The sequence below is a fragment of the Boleophthalmus pectinirostris genome, unplaced genomic scaffold, assembly GCF_026225935.1.
Source record: "Boleophthalmus pectinirostris isolate CB_2022bp ecotype Guang Dong unplaced genomic scaffold, ASM2622593v1 HiC_scaffold_14, whole genome shotgun sequence".
NCBI lineage: Eukaryota > Metazoa > Chordata > Actinopteri > Gobiiformes > Gobiidae > Boleophthalmus > Boleophthalmus pectinirostris.
The window spans coordinates 15,673,797-15,691,329 of NW_026571047.1; the positions used below are offsets into that span (position 1 = coordinate 15,673,797).

The 17,533-nt window shown below is 37.4% G+C and overlaps 1 protein-coding gene across 1 annotated transcript in view; it reads right to left on the reverse strand.

Moving 5' to 3' along the window:
- atrnl1b (attractin-like 1b) overlaps window positions 1–17,533 on the reverse strand; it is a 69,484-nt gene that overhangs the window by 47,413 nt on the left and 4,538 nt on the right. Inside the window, exons 3-17 of the mRNA XM_020918126.2 lie at window positions 17,076–17,189; window positions 16,852–16,980; window positions 15,464–15,672; window positions 13,179–13,353; window positions 12,607–12,694; window positions 11,422–11,683; window positions 9,677–9,860; window positions 8,573–8,727; window positions 7,867–7,951; window positions 7,535–7,749; window positions 6,724–6,842; window positions 6,452–6,584; window positions 5,315–5,502; window positions 3,414–3,627; window positions 2,808–2,999 (exon numbers count right to left, since the gene is read on the reverse strand). Coding sequence (XP_020773785.2) covers window positions 2,808–2,999; window positions 3,414–3,627; window positions 5,315–5,502; window positions 6,452–6,584; window positions 6,724–6,842; window positions 7,535–7,749; window positions 7,867–7,951; window positions 8,573–8,727; window positions 9,677–9,860; window positions 11,422–11,683; window positions 12,607–12,694; window positions 13,179–13,353; window positions 15,464–15,672; window positions 16,852–16,980; window positions 17,076–17,189 — 2,462 coding nt within the window. The remainder of the gene's footprint in view (window positions 1–2,807; window positions 3,000–3,413; window positions 3,628–5,314; window positions 5,503–6,451; window positions 6,585–6,723; window positions 6,843–7,534; window positions 7,750–7,866; window positions 7,952–8,572; window positions 8,728–9,676; window positions 9,861–11,421; window positions 11,684–12,606; window positions 12,695–13,178; window positions 13,354–15,463; window positions 15,673–16,851; window positions 16,981–17,075; window positions 17,190–17,533) is intronic.

Sequence of the window (17,533 nt, forward strand, 5' to 3'; positions counted from 1 at the left end):
ACACATTTGGTACCTGTAAATATTCAGATTTTTAGCTATTACCTGAAGTAATTATACACTGTGTTAGGATCATAAAAATATCTTCATAGAGTTTTTCCTTGAGCAATGCAGACAGAACTTACTTATTTATGGGTGCTTTCAAGTGCATTTTAATTATAAATGAACCTCTTTTTCAAGCCGAAATGGCATGACTTTATGACTCTAGGGTCAGATGTAGCGAATTACATGATACAATGAAAGCACATATGTTTTGCCCCTCTGGTCTCCCGTGGTTACACTATAAAAGTTGTTTGACTGATTTAACATTGTTCTGTCTAGACTCCACTGAGGCCACAGGAGTATTGATTAAAATGACAGTTTTCCACATGAAGATTTACAGCATGGGCTACGTATATGATATTAAACGGGAATAACATCAGCCAACATGCATTCTGTTAAGGCATTTACTGAAAGAAAAAGTACGGCATTCAACGTTCCCAGAAACAAGAATATCATTTACACAAAGTTGACTCTTGTGGGCTTTAAACCATGTTAGAATGCTGTTCCTTCCTCACAAACATAGCAGTTTGTTTCATTCAGACATGTTTGAGTAACCCTTTATTTTTAGTCAGTCTATATCTCCAAAGCTCAATATGCTCTGCTCCACCTTGTGATGTCATGAAGCAGTAGTTTTCAAGTTAACAACTACTTTTTACATTTAGTTGAATAGAGATTGGCAATTCCAGGGCTGAAATTATCCAAATGATTCTAGTGAAGGTGTATGGAGTTTAAAAACACAGTGAGGAACTTCTGGATTACCACAGGACATCACAAGGTGGAACAGAGTGTTTCCTGTTTCAAAGAAGAACTCTAAATACAGTATGCAAGGTTTGTGTTTCATACATGTGGGAATGAAGCAATGAGGAAACATTTAAAACATAAATCAGAAAATAGCCTAAATTAGACCCTTGAAGCATGCAATTCTTTATTTGAAACCTAGATATACTCTATCTCTATATAGTTTTTATTGGCATTCAAATATGTCCCCTCTTAAATGTAAAAAGGTTTGCATTTACAACATGAGCTTGTTACACTTTTAAGTACATTGTAAATCACTGTGTAACAAATCAGTGTTAAGACATAATAACATTCTAATACTTATTACATGTATCTACATAGTGCAAAAAATTATAATTAACAAGTTACATAAAACTGATACAATAGTATCAAATGTATTTACACAATTAAGGTAACAAAATTGTAAGGAAGGGCTGTTCAGAACCATTTAATTAGAAGACAAGCTTCACACTCTTGCTAAACTATAATTTATAAATGTTGATGATAAGCTGATGAGCCCATGTGAGAACTAAAACATAAAATATAAAAATTCTAATAATGTAACTTTAAAAGGATTCCATAAAAATGATAGAATATGTTCTTGACCTCGGGCTATTGAAATTCAGTCTAAATTAAACATAACTTCACTGGTTTCAAAGGACCATGATGAAACAGATAGACAGTGCTCCCAGCATTTTTTACCAAGACTTGGTGTGATCTAGGACTACACTCAAAAAAAAAAAAAAAAGAAAATACCTGAAAATTAGCATATTTTAAGTACTTTAACAGTTCTGTAATAATCTACCACTGAAATTACATATATTAGGAAGACTGGCTTTGTTAGTGTTGCCATGAGTGGTGTTACTAGACTGCTGTGACTATGGTTCTCAGAGCATTACTATAATGTACTTAGCCTAAAGCAATAGTGAGAGGGTGGAGAGAAGTGGTGTTGGTGAAATCATTCAAGCCAAAAGTGGAGGCTGAACTTCTGAAGGTGACTGAGAAGGTAAAGACTCAAACTGAATAAATGTGAAGACTGGGGAAATATAAAGTGGTGATAGGATTTATAGGATAACCTTGTCTGTCCTCTGTTGCCAAAAGGGACAAATTTCTCAAGACAAATGTCCTCCAAGCTCTGAAATGTCTGAGAAACCCAACACCGGGCGACACAAATGAATTTGAGAGAGTTCCCATCGGGCCCTGAAACTGTTACTCACTGAAGGGATGTGAGATGTCTTTAGGTCCTGACTCAACTATGGCAATAATTCATGTATCACATAATTCAATGTCTTGTAAATGAGTTAAGAGATGTGGGATCAGCTTACCACTACACAATGTAAACTGTTTTGACACTACTGCAAATAAAACCTATTTGAGAAGTGACATCATAAGGATAACAATAAGAATATAAATGTTTTTAAAAAGTGTCCTATGCCCTGTTATGGTATGGTACCATAACACAAAACTGTAAATCCATTAAAAGGCTTTCTTAAATGTGTAATGTGAGTTTGGTTTCAATAAGTATGCTTTCCTCACTTTCTCTTAAGTCAGCATAATTGGATTTTAGAAAAGCTAAAAGGGAAAAACACATTTACTGCGTGTATACAGGTTTTCCCAAAACACCATCTTCTGATTTACAGAAAGTACAGGAGTACTGTTCCTTGATCTTCTGCTCAAAGCAGGTAATGGTAAAGAATCCATTTGCGTCTGGGTCAACAGGGAAATCAACAACTGAAGTGTATATGTGAGGCTAATTGGCCATTACGAACCCAAAACAGCTTCCAAAGCAAATCGCTGAAAACTAATACCCTTTTCCCTTGGACACAAAAACCTTCACTTAAAAGCTTTTTTCACTCCTTAAACCCTATCTCTTAGTGATGAATTATCGAGCGCTTTACAGAGGCCAATCTGGGCAGAGCTTAATGCTGATCACCTAAATGCCACACTTCAAAGCAGCCCCTTTTAGAGCAGCTTCTGTCAAAGACACTCACCCACACAATCTCCTGTCTGCCACTCCAGACACTGGCCGTACGGGAAGGAGATGACGTAGGCCGTGGAGTCCACGCAGCGTTGCGTACTGCTGCACCACATGCACTCCATGGCCTGGTTGGTGCAGTTGGCACAGTTGGTATGGAGCGAGCAGGGCTTTTTACATGAAGGACGGGAGCTCTGATTGGGGTTACCTGGGAACAAAGCAGTAAGTAATGTTCAAAGACAAAAGGCAAATCAGCATGTTCACATATATTACCTTATATATGTCATTTTGTAATAGAAAGGTACATGATGGGCAAAGGAAACTTTTGTGTGTGTCTGTGTGTCAAGATTGCTACTCTGATGTTAAATTTCATCTTAAGGCATTCACTAATGTACAGTACATAGATATATACTGGCACATATAGAGATATAGATATAGATATAGTAAAAAAGCTGGTTTCTGTTTTTAATGTTTTTCAGAGTGTATGTGCAATTTTTTACATTGGTCCTACTACCCTATTGTCCCTGGCCTCCATCTTTCCAATAAACTACATGAATAATTAACACCGCAATAGTGAAAACAGCCCTATACAGTTTACTGTATATTTCCCTGCGTGACTTACCCGCTGCCTTTTCACAGATCAGCCCATGTGCAGTGGCGGTGCATGGATTCGCCCTCAGTCCCGATACCTGAGGCTCTTCTAAATAGGCACAGAATCCAGAGTCACTTGGTTCCCCAGGCAACCAACGCAGACTAGTGTTGGTGAAGGGAGACATGTCCTCCCAGCCCCAATATGAGACATTGATTTTCCTTAGGCCAACCCATGGAGACAGTCGCTGTGGGGACATAGAAAAACATGTTTGAACAAATATTGTAAATAACGCCTCCCTTCTGCAACAGTTTGTTGCTGTAGAGTACCTCTTCCACTGGTACTTTAGATCCAAGAATGCCATTAAAAGTTCACTGGAAATAATTTCACAGATATGATTACTTTTCCCCCTCCGGCATTCAGCTTTTAATGTAATGGAAGAAATGACGGAAATGGTATGTCAAGGTTCACTTTAGAACAAACCGCAGAGAAACAACAAATAAAAATGTCAAACAAAAAGCATGACAAAACAGGAATTACTTGTTTATGTATAAATATTATGGCTACTAAAATGCAACACTCAGTCACCTAATAAGGCAATAAAATGACGTAAAGAAGAGGGAAGTTATGTTATGATTGGAATGTATGTCTCTGCTTTCCACTACAACAAATCTTCTAAAGCAAAAATCACGGAGGACACCCTAGCCTGTTTGTCAATATTTAGAGTGCAATATTGTAGAAAAAAATCACAATGAACAATGGAATTATCACTATTTCATCCCAACGATTAGAGCAGGGATGGTATGAAACTTCCCCGGTATAACTGTGACCAGAATCACCAACCACTGCATAACAGTATTCCATGGAGTTGCATGGTTTACAATGCTTAACAAAACAAGTGCTTGTATATGAAATATAGCCGATTGCTAATGTAATTATCAAGACAAAACATTAATCCTAGAGTCACGTGGGTAACATACTAGGACTGAAAGAGACTTCAGACTATTCTCTACTAGTTTATTTATGCCATAATATATATAAAATTACCAAAACAAATCTATTCATAAATCAAAACTTTTTCCACTGACCCAATGAAATAAATGAGCTCTGACAATATTGCCAAGAGGCCCAATCTCATAGTTTTAGTGCTGTATTGTTTTAATACAGCAGCATACATTTATACCAGTCATTGTCCCACCTCTACCAACTGTACAATAATCAAAGAGCATAAAAATATCAATAAACAGCTTTTTAAATGAATCATATTTCTTAAAAAAGATGTATTTAATGAATGGTAGAAAACCATTTAGCTGTATTACTTATAGTAGTATATTATTTATTAACCTTAGAAATTACTTATTCAACATATAATTGAAATGTTACATACAAAAAAAAAAAAAAAAATCCACAATAAATATTGAACCCCAAAACCACACAACAACCGACTCCACAAAAAGTGATAAAATATGAAAAATCTCATTCCAGTGTAGGCTGCCACCTCATAAATAAAACTATGCAATTGTGACAGTTGTGTAGTCAAAGCCTGTGATGCCAGTGGTGATGGAAAACAAAGTTGATGAAAATGGTTGGAGAGAAGAGGAGATTCATCCCGTCTAAAAATAAGGGCTGCAATCAGAGCGATAGAATGGTACACAGAAAGACACAAAAGCTTGATCAGCAGCGGGGAAAAAAATCATCTCCCAACATAGACCTCATCAGAAATATTGACAGGCTACAACTACGACATAACCACACCCTATTCCCCTTTCCTCAGGCATCAAATGGCAGAGTGCACATCCGACCTCAGGCTTTCCAGAGATATCGCAAAATATTTTCACCGGGGTGTGTACTGCCAGATTGCTACAACACATGAATAAAACAAAATACCAGGCCCCACTACTGTTTTGTCAGATGTGTTACTTATTTATATTCACCTTCTCTTGCTGCTGGAGTTTCTTGAGCTCTTCCAGCACAAAGTCCACTTGCTTGGAGGTGGTGAGAGAAGCGATGTTGCCGTTGAGGTTTTTGCAGTAGTGCTGAGCGTTGTCATAACTTTCTCGGCTTGAATTGATCCTCAGGCAGGCCTCCCCCACCTGGTTCCAGCCCTCACTGCACTGCTGGGCTGAAAAAGAGAAGAAACAGCATGATGACATAATGATGAAAGCGTGTCAAATGTGAGGGTAATCTTCTTGATCTGTTCCTGTCAAAAGTGCAACAGAAAGTTGTGTGTGACTTTTTAAGACATAGAAACTTAAGGATAACAAAGTCTGGTAGGCATAATTAAAGCCTGAGTTGTCAAAAAGTCTACATTCAGCTTAGTATCAAAAGCTGGTCATTTTTATCTTACTTTATGATAACAAAATGGGTGCTGTCTAACTTTGTAGCAAGGCCATTTGAGGCGTCAAGAATACAAAACACAAAAATATTATTTGCGGTTCACACCACTGCAACAAGCCCTCAGGCGTCACCAACAAAGAATTATGGATCAAGTGACAAAGCCATTTCAGTTTTTTCCACATTCACAGAACGTCAACATTTAGGGAGAGGGGAGGGGGACTGTGTCTACTCAATACTCAGTGAAGCTTAATAAATTATATCAGAATGACACCTATGAATTACAGTGTTTAAAATCGGACCTGGGTATAAAAGAATATACTGCTTGGTAAATTGTTCTCACTGTGTTGAGATTAAGTGCATACGCTTATTCAGGTTGGTCAAAGAAGAGCGATGCCGACGGCTAAAAATCAATGATAATCTTTTTAAATATGCGCCTCAGGTTTGAATGTCAGCAAAGTCATTTTATTTTCATTACAGTGAGGGCCACAACAAATCTTAGCCTGCACTATATCTTACACAAGCTGTTATCTTTGACATTTGTTTGCAACTTTGGCATTAGGAAAGCTACAAAACGCATAACAACCATGACATTGTATCTGGCGCTGACATGTTATCAAATGTATTACCTGGAACTGGCCTGAAAAAAATGCTAATGCCGAGATAGTGGCTCAGTCCAATTTTTTGCTTTGTCTGTAATTATGGAAATGCGATTTTTATTCCAGTGTCCTTCTCACCTGGCATAGCGTGGCATTCGGACTGATTTTGGTCCCACTGACAGTTGAGATTAAGGGAACAGCTCTTGCAGTTGGCCAGTTTACTGCAAACCTGTTCGTTACGCACTGGACACTGGGTGAAGTTCTTTACACTCTGGAAATAACAAAAAAGTAGCATTTTAGTTACTATGAAAATCAAAAGAAATAACATGCAATGAGACGTGTAAACTAGATTTTCATTTTTTTTCCAAGTTAATCCATAGTGCAATAGTGTCCTCTGGTGGCAGACTTACAGAAGTGCAGTTGCTGGAGGCAGAGATGCATTTTTTGTCATCACACCACTGGCAGCCGTTGGTATTAGCAGTACAGCTCGCACAGTCAGAGAACCGGTAGCATCTCTCATCCACCGTTACTGCAGGAAAAAAAGGAAAACATTGCCACCAAGTGTTAAGTACATTTCATAGTGTAAAATAAACAAAAATACAGTGTACCACAAATTAATCTATTACCACTATTAATCTATACTGCATTTTTTTCAAGGAATTTTTGAGATATCAAACATGAGTAATTGCATAAACGCTAGATAGATTTTTAATGCTATACTATAAAACATTTCAGGCAAAGCAATAATATCTCAACGGAGACAAGCATGTTGACTGGAAAAGTTACATAGTGCACTTTTAACTTGAATGGTGTGATTGCTACAAAACGTGGCTCCACAAAATGTAAGTCATAATTAGATGCCATATAATTACTGGCCATAGAAAATAAATAAATATGAGGATCAGCTAAATGCTAACTGATGTCTGCAGTGTAATTGGTGGGTTTCAGTTTCTAGAATATAATGTCGTCATACTCCCAGATTGGGGGCAAGAGACAGTGTTTTTCTATTAATTACATTGTACTTTGCCATGAAATATTGGAAAGCTAAACTCCCAAATATGGAACCTGATCATTTCTATTACTGACTAGACACAAGAGCATGCTATATTACAACAAAAATGTGCAGTTAATTTTAGCTCCCCCCATCTGTATTAAATAATATTGGCCTATAGAAGGCTGTGATGTCATCTGACACTCAGCAATAGACTTTAAGAATGATACCAGGTTTGGGTGGGCAGAAAGGAGCTGGTGTAAGGCTGCCGTTGGACATGCTTGGTCTCCAGGGGAAACAGTGGCCCTTGCTCCAGAGGCAGCGGACCCCAGGACCCGCCCTCACACAGCTCTGCTCTGAGGAGAAAGCCTGACAGCTGGGAGGCCTGTACACCAACACGTCATTCAGCAGAACACTGGAGAAGCCCCCAAACACATACATGGACCTGAACAAAACAGACACAAAAGTTATTCTGGTACAGTAGTTTAATACGTCCAGGCAGGCATCATGATGAAACTGCTTTGACCTAGTTTGAGTGACCTTTCCGATATCAGTCACTCACCCGTTGCTGACCACTGCAGAATGGCCAAAACGATTAACATCTCTGTGTAAGTCTGGCTTTGGCAGAAGCTTCCACTCATCACAAGCTGAAAAATCAAGGACATGTACATTAGATTCTCACTAAAAGAAAGATTTTAGAATTTATTTTTTGTAAATTTGTTGATTGTTAAGTCATAAAAAATGTCTAAATTAAGTCAAATAAAAATTAAATGTTCACTATATAAATTTTCTGGTGGGGGTCACATTCTTATCCTGTTGGCTCATATATCGTTCTGATATTTGCACTTTTAAGCATAGTTATTATATCAGTTATTGGCCTTAAATCGCCACTAAAAGATGTTTTGGGTCAACCAGCTGCCTAAGAACATGCATAAAACAGTTTAGTGCAATGAGATCTTGGCACAAAATGTGACTATTAAGCGCTCTCATCCAGTTTGTTGTAAAAAACAAAAAAAAAGTGCTGTTGTTTAGTTGTAGTCAATTTAAACACCATTTGGGAAAATAATCTAAATTGTCCCTACATACTGGCCTAAAAGTATCGACAGAGTTTATCGGCCATTGTTTCTCCAAGTTCTAAATAATCCATTAAAAAATCCATAAAGGCTGATTTGTAATAGAAAAGTTATGCACTGTAGCTTTAAACACTTTAAATACTTTTTTCTATTTAAGATTAAAACCATGAAATACGATGTGTGTTCAAGTGTTACCAATGTCATAGGCAAGGAAGTCAGCAGAGAAGCATTTGGCCCCGTTGCTAAGCGATGTGTCATTATGCGTGTTGCCCCCAAAGACGAGCAGGGTGCCACTGAGGAGCACGGCTGAATGCAGGTACCGCGGGAAGCCACTCTCCTTCAAGATGAACCTGAACACGTGTACAGAGAAGAGACGTGATGAGACATGCACACACCGTCACTGTGCTGCCCTCAATACATAATGAAGGAGGCATCAATCGCACTATGCCTAGTCCTAAAACAGGTTTGAAGAGGGCCATACCAGTTTTGGAGCTACTTTACAGTAACTAGACCTAATTAGCCTTAATAAAGCATGAACAAATACTTAATTCTTAATGGAAAAAATAGTTCATTAATAATGATTCAGGCTTCTTAACTTACTTAAGGGGTTAGGGTGTTGATAGTTGCTAAGCCTGAGTCAATCTTAAAGGCCCTGTATTATGCAAAACCCTGACTCTTGTAAGCTTTAAGCCATGTTTGCGTAACACTGTATTATTAGTCTGTCTGTATCTCCAAAGCTAAAAATGCTCTGTTCCACCTTTTAATGTCATGTAGTGGTAGTTTTCAAGTTAACAGCTCCTTTTACCTTTTGTTCAGTAGATATTGGCAAACAGAGCTGAAATCCTCCAAATTATTCTAGTGAAGTGTAGGTGTATGGTGTTTAAAATCACAGTGAAGCACTTCCTGTATTACCACACAACATCACAAGGTGGAACAGAATGTTTTCCGTTTGTGAGAGGAACTAAATAAGCAGGGTTTGTGTGTTAAACGTGTGTGAATGTAACAAAACAAGGAATGTTTGTGATGAGGAAACAACATTATAACAGAGATCAGAAAATAAAGTGATATAAGCTCTTTAATAAACTTTCTAAACTAATTTCTTCATTATGAATTAAGTTTTGTTCATGCTTTATTACAGCAAATAGAAGTATAGCTGTTGCAAGTGTTAGTTATGATTTCAATTTTAACTACAGAACTACATAGGAAATGTACAGACACCCTTTTCTATTAATAATTTTATTCTTGACCCATTACCAACCTCTATAAAGAATTTGCAGTACACAAGATTTGAGCACTTACCATGTCCTTGTGTTGACGTCGTAGCGGTAGAGGTCATCCACAAGGCCGTATTTGTTGGCAGGTAGAGCTTTGTATCCTCCGTGGACGTACACACTGCGGCTGGTGCTGTCCAGAGTGCTGCTATGTCCATAACCTCCCTGTGGAATGGCACCTTTGGTCTCTGGTACCACCCACGTGTTGGATTCTGGCAGTAAAATTACATTGCATTAACAGGAGTGCGTGATATGAGAAAAACATGAAATTGGGGCTAATAACTGAATAAATAACATAGCAGGATGTAATAATGCGTTTTGTTTTTTTTTCAATATCAACACTATGCTAATGTAATGTAAGGCAACTGACAGATTGGCAGCCATGTTTAAAGGTCCTATATTACGCAAAATTTATTCTTGTGAGCTTTAAGCCATGTTATAATGTTATTGCTTCATCAAAAACATACCCTGAGTTCTGTTTTGTTTCATTCACACATGTCCAAGTAATCCTGCATTATTAGACTATCTACATCTCCAAAGCTCAAAATGCTCTTGTGATGTCAAGAAGCAGTAGTTTTCAAGTTAACATTTAACTTTTTAGTTCAGTAGAGATTGGCAATTCCAGGGCTGAAACAATTCAAATTTTTCTAGCAAGGGTGTAAGGAATTTAAAAATACAGTTTAGCCCTTCCTGTATTATTACACGACATTACAAGGTAGAACAGAGTGTTTTCCGTTTGAGAGAAGAACACAGCCTAAATATGCAGGGTTTGAGCGTTAAACATGTGTGAATGAGGAAACAACATTATAACACAGATTAAAATATAGCGTAATATATGCCAATCAATCAACATAATACAAATATTTTAAAAAATTGAGTATCTAGAAATGTGCTTCATAAAACTGATTTCAATTATAGAAAATACAAATTTGCAATATATTTCCTAGAAACTTTCCTATAATACAAGTAGGCCTGAAACTTGCATTTTTATGAAAACTGGGACATGAGAAAACAACCAACAAAAAGAGGACTTGACTATTTTCAGCCTCCTCGTCCCCATTCTTTAGATCTCTGTCTATGACCCTCACAGAGCGCAATATCTCGAACACCTCCTCAATTGTTAAATTACAGAGAACGTTGAGAAGAGGTCATAGAGGCTCTGAAGTGTCCTTTGCCGGCATTTGGCAGACATGGCATATAAAGCAAAGACCATATCATTTAGATGTACTGAGAATATGGGTAGGGAATGCCCCAGTGTGATCTTTATAAAGGCAATACTGACAGTGACAACTCTAAAGAAAGTAATTGTTTTTTACAGTGGCATCTTTGGTTAACTGAAATGGGTTTGTAAATCTGGATTTAATCAGGACATAAGCAAGTTTGTTTTAAGCATAAGAATAGGACTAAAATGTCTGACTAGATCTTAGAGATTAATTAAAGATTAATTACACTTAATAACAAGCCTTGCACAGTTAATACAATATAAAACACACCTTACATAAAAACTGAAGCTAAAACAGAAGACTGAACAAGGTCAGTGCTTGAAATTATGTGCTCTATTTATGCTAGCTTTATCCACACCTAACAAAAATGTTCAAAAGTAAAAAATTTTATTCCATTAGCATGAAATTGCAAAAAACTTGGCAGCAAAGGAAGAAGCAAAATACGGTCCTATAACCATAATTTGAGAACATTTTTCACAAAAATACACACAATTTGCAACTATGAAGTAAGCGTGAAGTAATGTAAAGATTCCAGAGGGCATGAACTCACTCAGATGGTACTCCTGGACGTTGCTGATGTAGCTATAAACGGGGGAGTAGCCGAAGATGACCAGCATGACGAGCTCGCCCCCCTCCAACAGGATGCAGTGTGCAGAGTGCCCTTCCACAGCGTACATCTGACTCTGCCCCGGGACGGCAAGCAGGGGGGTCCTCTTCTGCCACGTCCGACTCACTGTGTTGAACACCCACAGCTCGTCTGTCACGTTCCCAGAGCCCGCCTCCAGCTTGCCCCCGTACATGTAGATCTCGTCCTGGAAAAGAAAAACTGGCTGAATGACACACAGAAGGATAACAAAATTTTATGTGCTGGTATAAAGATGGATATTTGCCAGTACTGATAGGAATCTTTAAAATTTCATACCAAGGGCGACAAATTGATGTTAAGTTATAAAAGGGATATAAAATAATTTGTTGCATGATTGTGTAAACATACAGCCATATTTTTACCCTAATAGCACTTTATATTCCCATTTTTGCACATCAATCGGTTCAAAAAGACAAATCTAATCCCCTAAGGACAAACTCTGAATGAAATATGGGCGCTCACACAGAGACTGGAATAGCTTATAAAAAAATATTAGTGACAGCTATTAGTTACCTTTTCAAAATCAAACTAATAACAAATTTTAATTAAACGAACAAGACAAGCATCATGGAGATTTAATACACACACATAATGAAATATTAAAATCCTTCTAAACACAGTATTTTCTTTTTGTCACATTGAATCTGTATTTTATTTTAACAGCAAACCATGATTAAATACTTCTAACTCTAATTGTGAAAATATATTTTCATTGATGACATTTCCTAAAATTGAAGCACTGATAAATACTTTTTGTTATTCTGCATATTTCTATAGATGATGAACTCAGCAGTCTAGTGGTTCTGTTATAAATTACTGCATTACTGTTACTTTCACATCGTTTTTCCCTACGGGGACAATAAAGTGTTCCTTAACCTTAACCTTTAACCTCATTTTGCTTACATCCGGCAGAGTTTTCGATGGCATCTGCATTTGTATCTGTTTTATAAAGCGCATAACTTCAGAATAGACACTAAAGCATTACCACATTCCTTCAAGCAGGATAGTTTTGTTCTTGACTTTCTTTGCCCTCCCTCCTACACCCACTTGAGGTTATCTAAAGCTAAAATAAGTCCTGGTTATCTTTACCTGGTAGGCAGCGAGTGAGTGGCCGTATCTTGGCAGAGGGCCACTGTTGATGGGCACCGTGTTCCAAACGCCGCTCTCCAGGTTGTAGCTGAAAAGAGGCACAACATTAAACTTTAATCACAGATGCGTTTATTAGCTTCATTCACTTAGAACTGTACACTATAAAGCACGGCTAATGGGTCGTTTAATGTTACACCTGGAGACCAAGTACTCCACAAATGTTCTGTGTAATTACAAAGAAAACACTGCTTAAAATCGCCAGCTCTAATGGTAAACAAGATTAGCTTAGTCTACTGTAAAATTGTTCAGTCAAAAGGTTATACAAATGCAATATATAGTTGTTTTTATTACTTTCACTTTTGGTTTTGTTAGAAAATTCACATCTAAAAAGAAAAACAAGTCTGCAGCCAAGGTTCAAAAGGTAACCATTTCCATTTTCTAACTTGAAATAGCTTGCGCCTACAAATACTCCTACACTTGTGCCTTTTACGTCAGTATTATCCATGCACAAAAATTTTATGTAAACCTAACGGTACATAAAGGTTGAGAAGGTCAGTTTTAAAAAGACGTACTTTAGAATCATCTGAAAGGAGCTGTAGTTGAAGGTGTATCCACCCACGACCCACATGACCTTCTCCTGGACCACGGCCTTATGGGAGGCTCGGGCCAGAGATGTGCCGAAGGGTTTGACACTGGGGAGGATCCAGAAGGACTCTGTGGACGGGACGGTCAGGGAGCAGTCTGGGCCTGAGGGATCAACAACAGGGACACAATGAAGAGAAATTCATCCCTGTCATAATGATAGTCTCTCCATGTCTTTCCAGGTAAACCTACTTAATGAATCCTAAGTGTTTGTTTTTTTTCTTAGTAACACCTATTTACCAGTACTAACACTACATACATTGGTGACAAGAGACCTACCAGAGACGCTACTATTTTATGGAGGCTTTTTTTTATGATTCATTTATGATTCATAATGAATATACCATTTTTATAGAAGCAATTTAACAATAACCTTATTTTGCAATAAGTCTTTAATGCAAATTGAGTAGTTATTTAATAGTCATTAAAAAGGTCATTTTTAATTACCTATATCCAATCAAATCATGCCGCCTCCTCCTCCTCCGCAGTATTTAAATATTAAATGAAACCCTAACACTTATAAAAGCTACATGGTTTACAGTCATAATAATAAAGCATAAACAAAGACTTGGCTTATTAAGGTGCAGTTATTATAAAGTGTTACAAGTAAAACTCTACTAAAGTTATGATGTGATTGCTAAAGAACAAGTCGACAAACAAAAAAGCATTGTTGTTTTACTAAATGAACACAAGAGCCCGGGCGGTGTGATCATGTCTGGCTGTGTGAGCAAATGTGTTGTTGAAAAAGCACATGCCTCCTAATGATTCTGTCAAGTTTCATCACACAAAAAGCATTTGGCCCTGTGCAGCTCCAGGCTCCGCACACCGCACTGTTACAGGGCTTATCGACCTGCTCCCAATCAACAAAATGCCACGGCGTGACACAGCTGTTTGTACTTGTCTGTTATCACATTCTTCATTACATAGTACTTTGGAGGAGCCACGGGCCAGGGAGGGGCATTATTGTTTTATGGCCGGTAGATACTGTAATCGGTTACATGAGTGCCAGTTAAAGCTACATTACCAGATTTTCCTCTTCCTATGGTGCCCAGTGTTTCAGAGTCTGTAAACTAGCATTTCCCAATATAACTTTATTGCAAAAACTTCTGAGGTGATTATATAAATGTTATGTCTTGATAAAAGGAAAAACTAGGGCTGCTCAATTATGGCAATTATCACAATCACAATTATTTGACTCATAATTGAAATCAAAGTTATTTCAAACACTTTTACACGATGACAGTTATAGAAATGTATGTAGAGCCAGAATGTAAACACAGCCTGGGTTTACATGCATGCATAAAATCAGATTACGGTCAGATTTAAAAGACAATTAAAATTTCTGATCATGGTCAGTGTGATTACTTATATCAGATAATGCTGTTTGTATGTAATTTAAGCAATTTTAAAGGTCCAGAAATCAGATAATAATCAGATTTTAGTGTGCATGTATCTGCAGCCAGTGTTTTCAAAGTCACTGTGGATTAGGCAAGTAGCTTTGTTGTTCATTGCAACATTTTTTGTAATTGATTAGAGCAATAATTGAAATCATGACTGAAAATGTGATTAAACGCACATCCGTAAAACCTGGAAAAAACATTTGTCAAGAACTTTTTAACCCTCACACTCTCCTCGGGGTCACATAGACCTGAAGAAACTTTTTTTTTCTTCCCGCTCTCTTGGGGCGGGTCAATCAGACCCAAAAATGTATTTTCTTGCCTGGCGAAAAAAAAAATTTAAATACATTTTTGGGTCTGATTGACCCACCCCAAGAGAGCAGGAAGGAAAAAAAATGTTTCTTCAGGTCTATGTGACCCCGAGGAAAGCAAAACTAAACCCTAGAAGCTTTATGCCAAACTTCTCATAACAGAGGCTATATCGGCCATGTTCAAGACACAAATGATAATTGTTGGTTTGAACATAGCAATAAATGACAACTAACAGAAGTTCACCAATATTACAAACAATGGTATAAGCTGATGCTTATGCATTATACACATTTTACAGTAGTTCATATTTCCCAGATACTTAAACCTCAACCATATTCCTATTGGAATAAACAAAATAAACAAAAGATTGCGATAAGGCTGACATTTTAAATCACTTGTTCTCTCACTACACATTATACAATGATACATTATGGCTGTAGACAGACCGTAGTTAATCTGTCATTTGAATGCATCTACAGTGTATACATTGACTAGAGCGGTGCTACCTTGCCAGCTGTCATTGCACACACACAGCTTCTCCCCTGTGAGGTCACAGTAGCCGTGGTCAGGGCTGCCGCAGTTGTTCCTACAGTAGGGGATGTCACAGGCCTCTCCTTTCCAGTACTTGTCACATTCACAGTACACTCGGCTGGCTATGGAGTTCCCCGTGGTGCACTTCCCATGGCCCGAGCAGTTGTTGGGACAAGAATTGATACTGGACAGGAAAAAAATAAAAAAAATCTTATATATTTGTCAACATTTAGAATTTCCTTCACGGTCAATAAAGTTATCTATCCAGGGTTAATGGAGGGTTCAACAAACCAAAACAAAAAATGTAACGCTTTTTAATGCAATTTAATCCCATAATTCAGTATCTTTAATGCCATTAATGGATGCAGAAAGAAAGACACTCAAAGGTACATTGTGCAACTTTTCTGGTGGAGGGTCCATCAAATGCTTTTCTCCATGGAAATGTTATTGTGTTGTCTGGAATGTTTGACAGCATGGCATTAAGCCCTTCTATCTTCATGGAGACCAAACCAATTTACAGGTCAGATCTGTGGAGAGTCAACACTGCTCATAGTCAGAATTCCTGTTTTTCTAGGTATTTCTCGGCTGTTTATTGTCATACTGTGGAAATTCCAGGCAGAACAATGGCATCTCCATAGAAACAAGCAGGTGAAGGACCCTCCACCAGAAAACTTGCACAGTGCAACTTTAAGCTTTCATCTTGTCAAAGTGACCGTTTTGTAACCACTCAGCAGAATGACAAGAATCTATAAATAGTTATTATAACGTAAAACATTTAAAATGCTAATTTATTATTTAATATTATTATATATTATTTAATATAATTGGGCGTTTTAATTTTATCTATCCATTATGTTATGTGTATGTTCTTCATAAACAGGAACCTATATTAGTCTATCAAAGAGAATAAGATATAAAAAAGATCTAGACTATACAGGCTGGGACCAGATAAAAATAATTGTAAGAAATTACACTATTTGCAATGTGTGCCTAATTCCACTAGTCGTGTTGTGTTTAGTTTAGTATTTAGCATTTCAAGTATTCATTTAGCATTATCTGTTAGTTTAACATTGGACTATGTAATGCAATGAAGTTAATTATAATTATAATGTCACCTATATTGGTAGATTGGAGGTTAAAAAATACATAAACATCACAGGGATGAGAAACTTGATTTTACAAATTATTGTGACATGATATCTTCCTATTCATAAAAACAGAGCTTGAAATATTGATGACTACATAGTGATCTATAAAAGACTAACAAGAAAACTGAAGGTTCCTTAAAATACATTTTGAAATCATACTCACGTAAGCACAACAGTGTGTCAGAAAACTCTGTCATTCTTGCAAAAATACTCACGAGTAAAATATTTCAAATCCTGTGAGGTTGTATGCAGCGTCGCTAAAAAAGTGTAGTAGTGCATAGCCCGAAGTCGTCTCAACCTCAGGAACCGTTTCATTTCCTCGGACCTCCGGTACAATAAGGCCACTGGGGACAAAAGCACAGAAAATACATTGTAGGATTTTACAGCCAATTCAAAGTTTACAACACTGACAATAAATGAAAAAGTGCAGACTCCTCACCTGAAGACAGCCACCAGAGGAGCGTATATAGAATCCCCATCATAGATATACATGTGGTCCCAACTACATTCTGTGGCAAAGTGGTTAAAACGCAACCGAAGGACTGCATTTGGACTGTAAAGGAAAAATAATAAAATAAGCACTGAAGCAAAGCATCAACATCAACAAAACGCCATCACGTAGTCAACAAATCAACTGTTTATTTTAACCTACTGCCTTATATGGAGGTATATGTGAAACTGTGTGTGATGCATTGGGAAGTTTGACATCTTTATGTTAAAATCAGGCTCTACATTACAGTGTAAAACAGATAAAGCAGAAATGTAGCTGTATACACGCTATTTCAATAATCTGAGAACCTCCAGAAATCAGATAATAATCCGATGTAACCATAGCCACAGCTTCAGCAGGTCAGTGGTCTCAAATAGCATTTTGGCTGAGGCTGTCCATTGGACTTT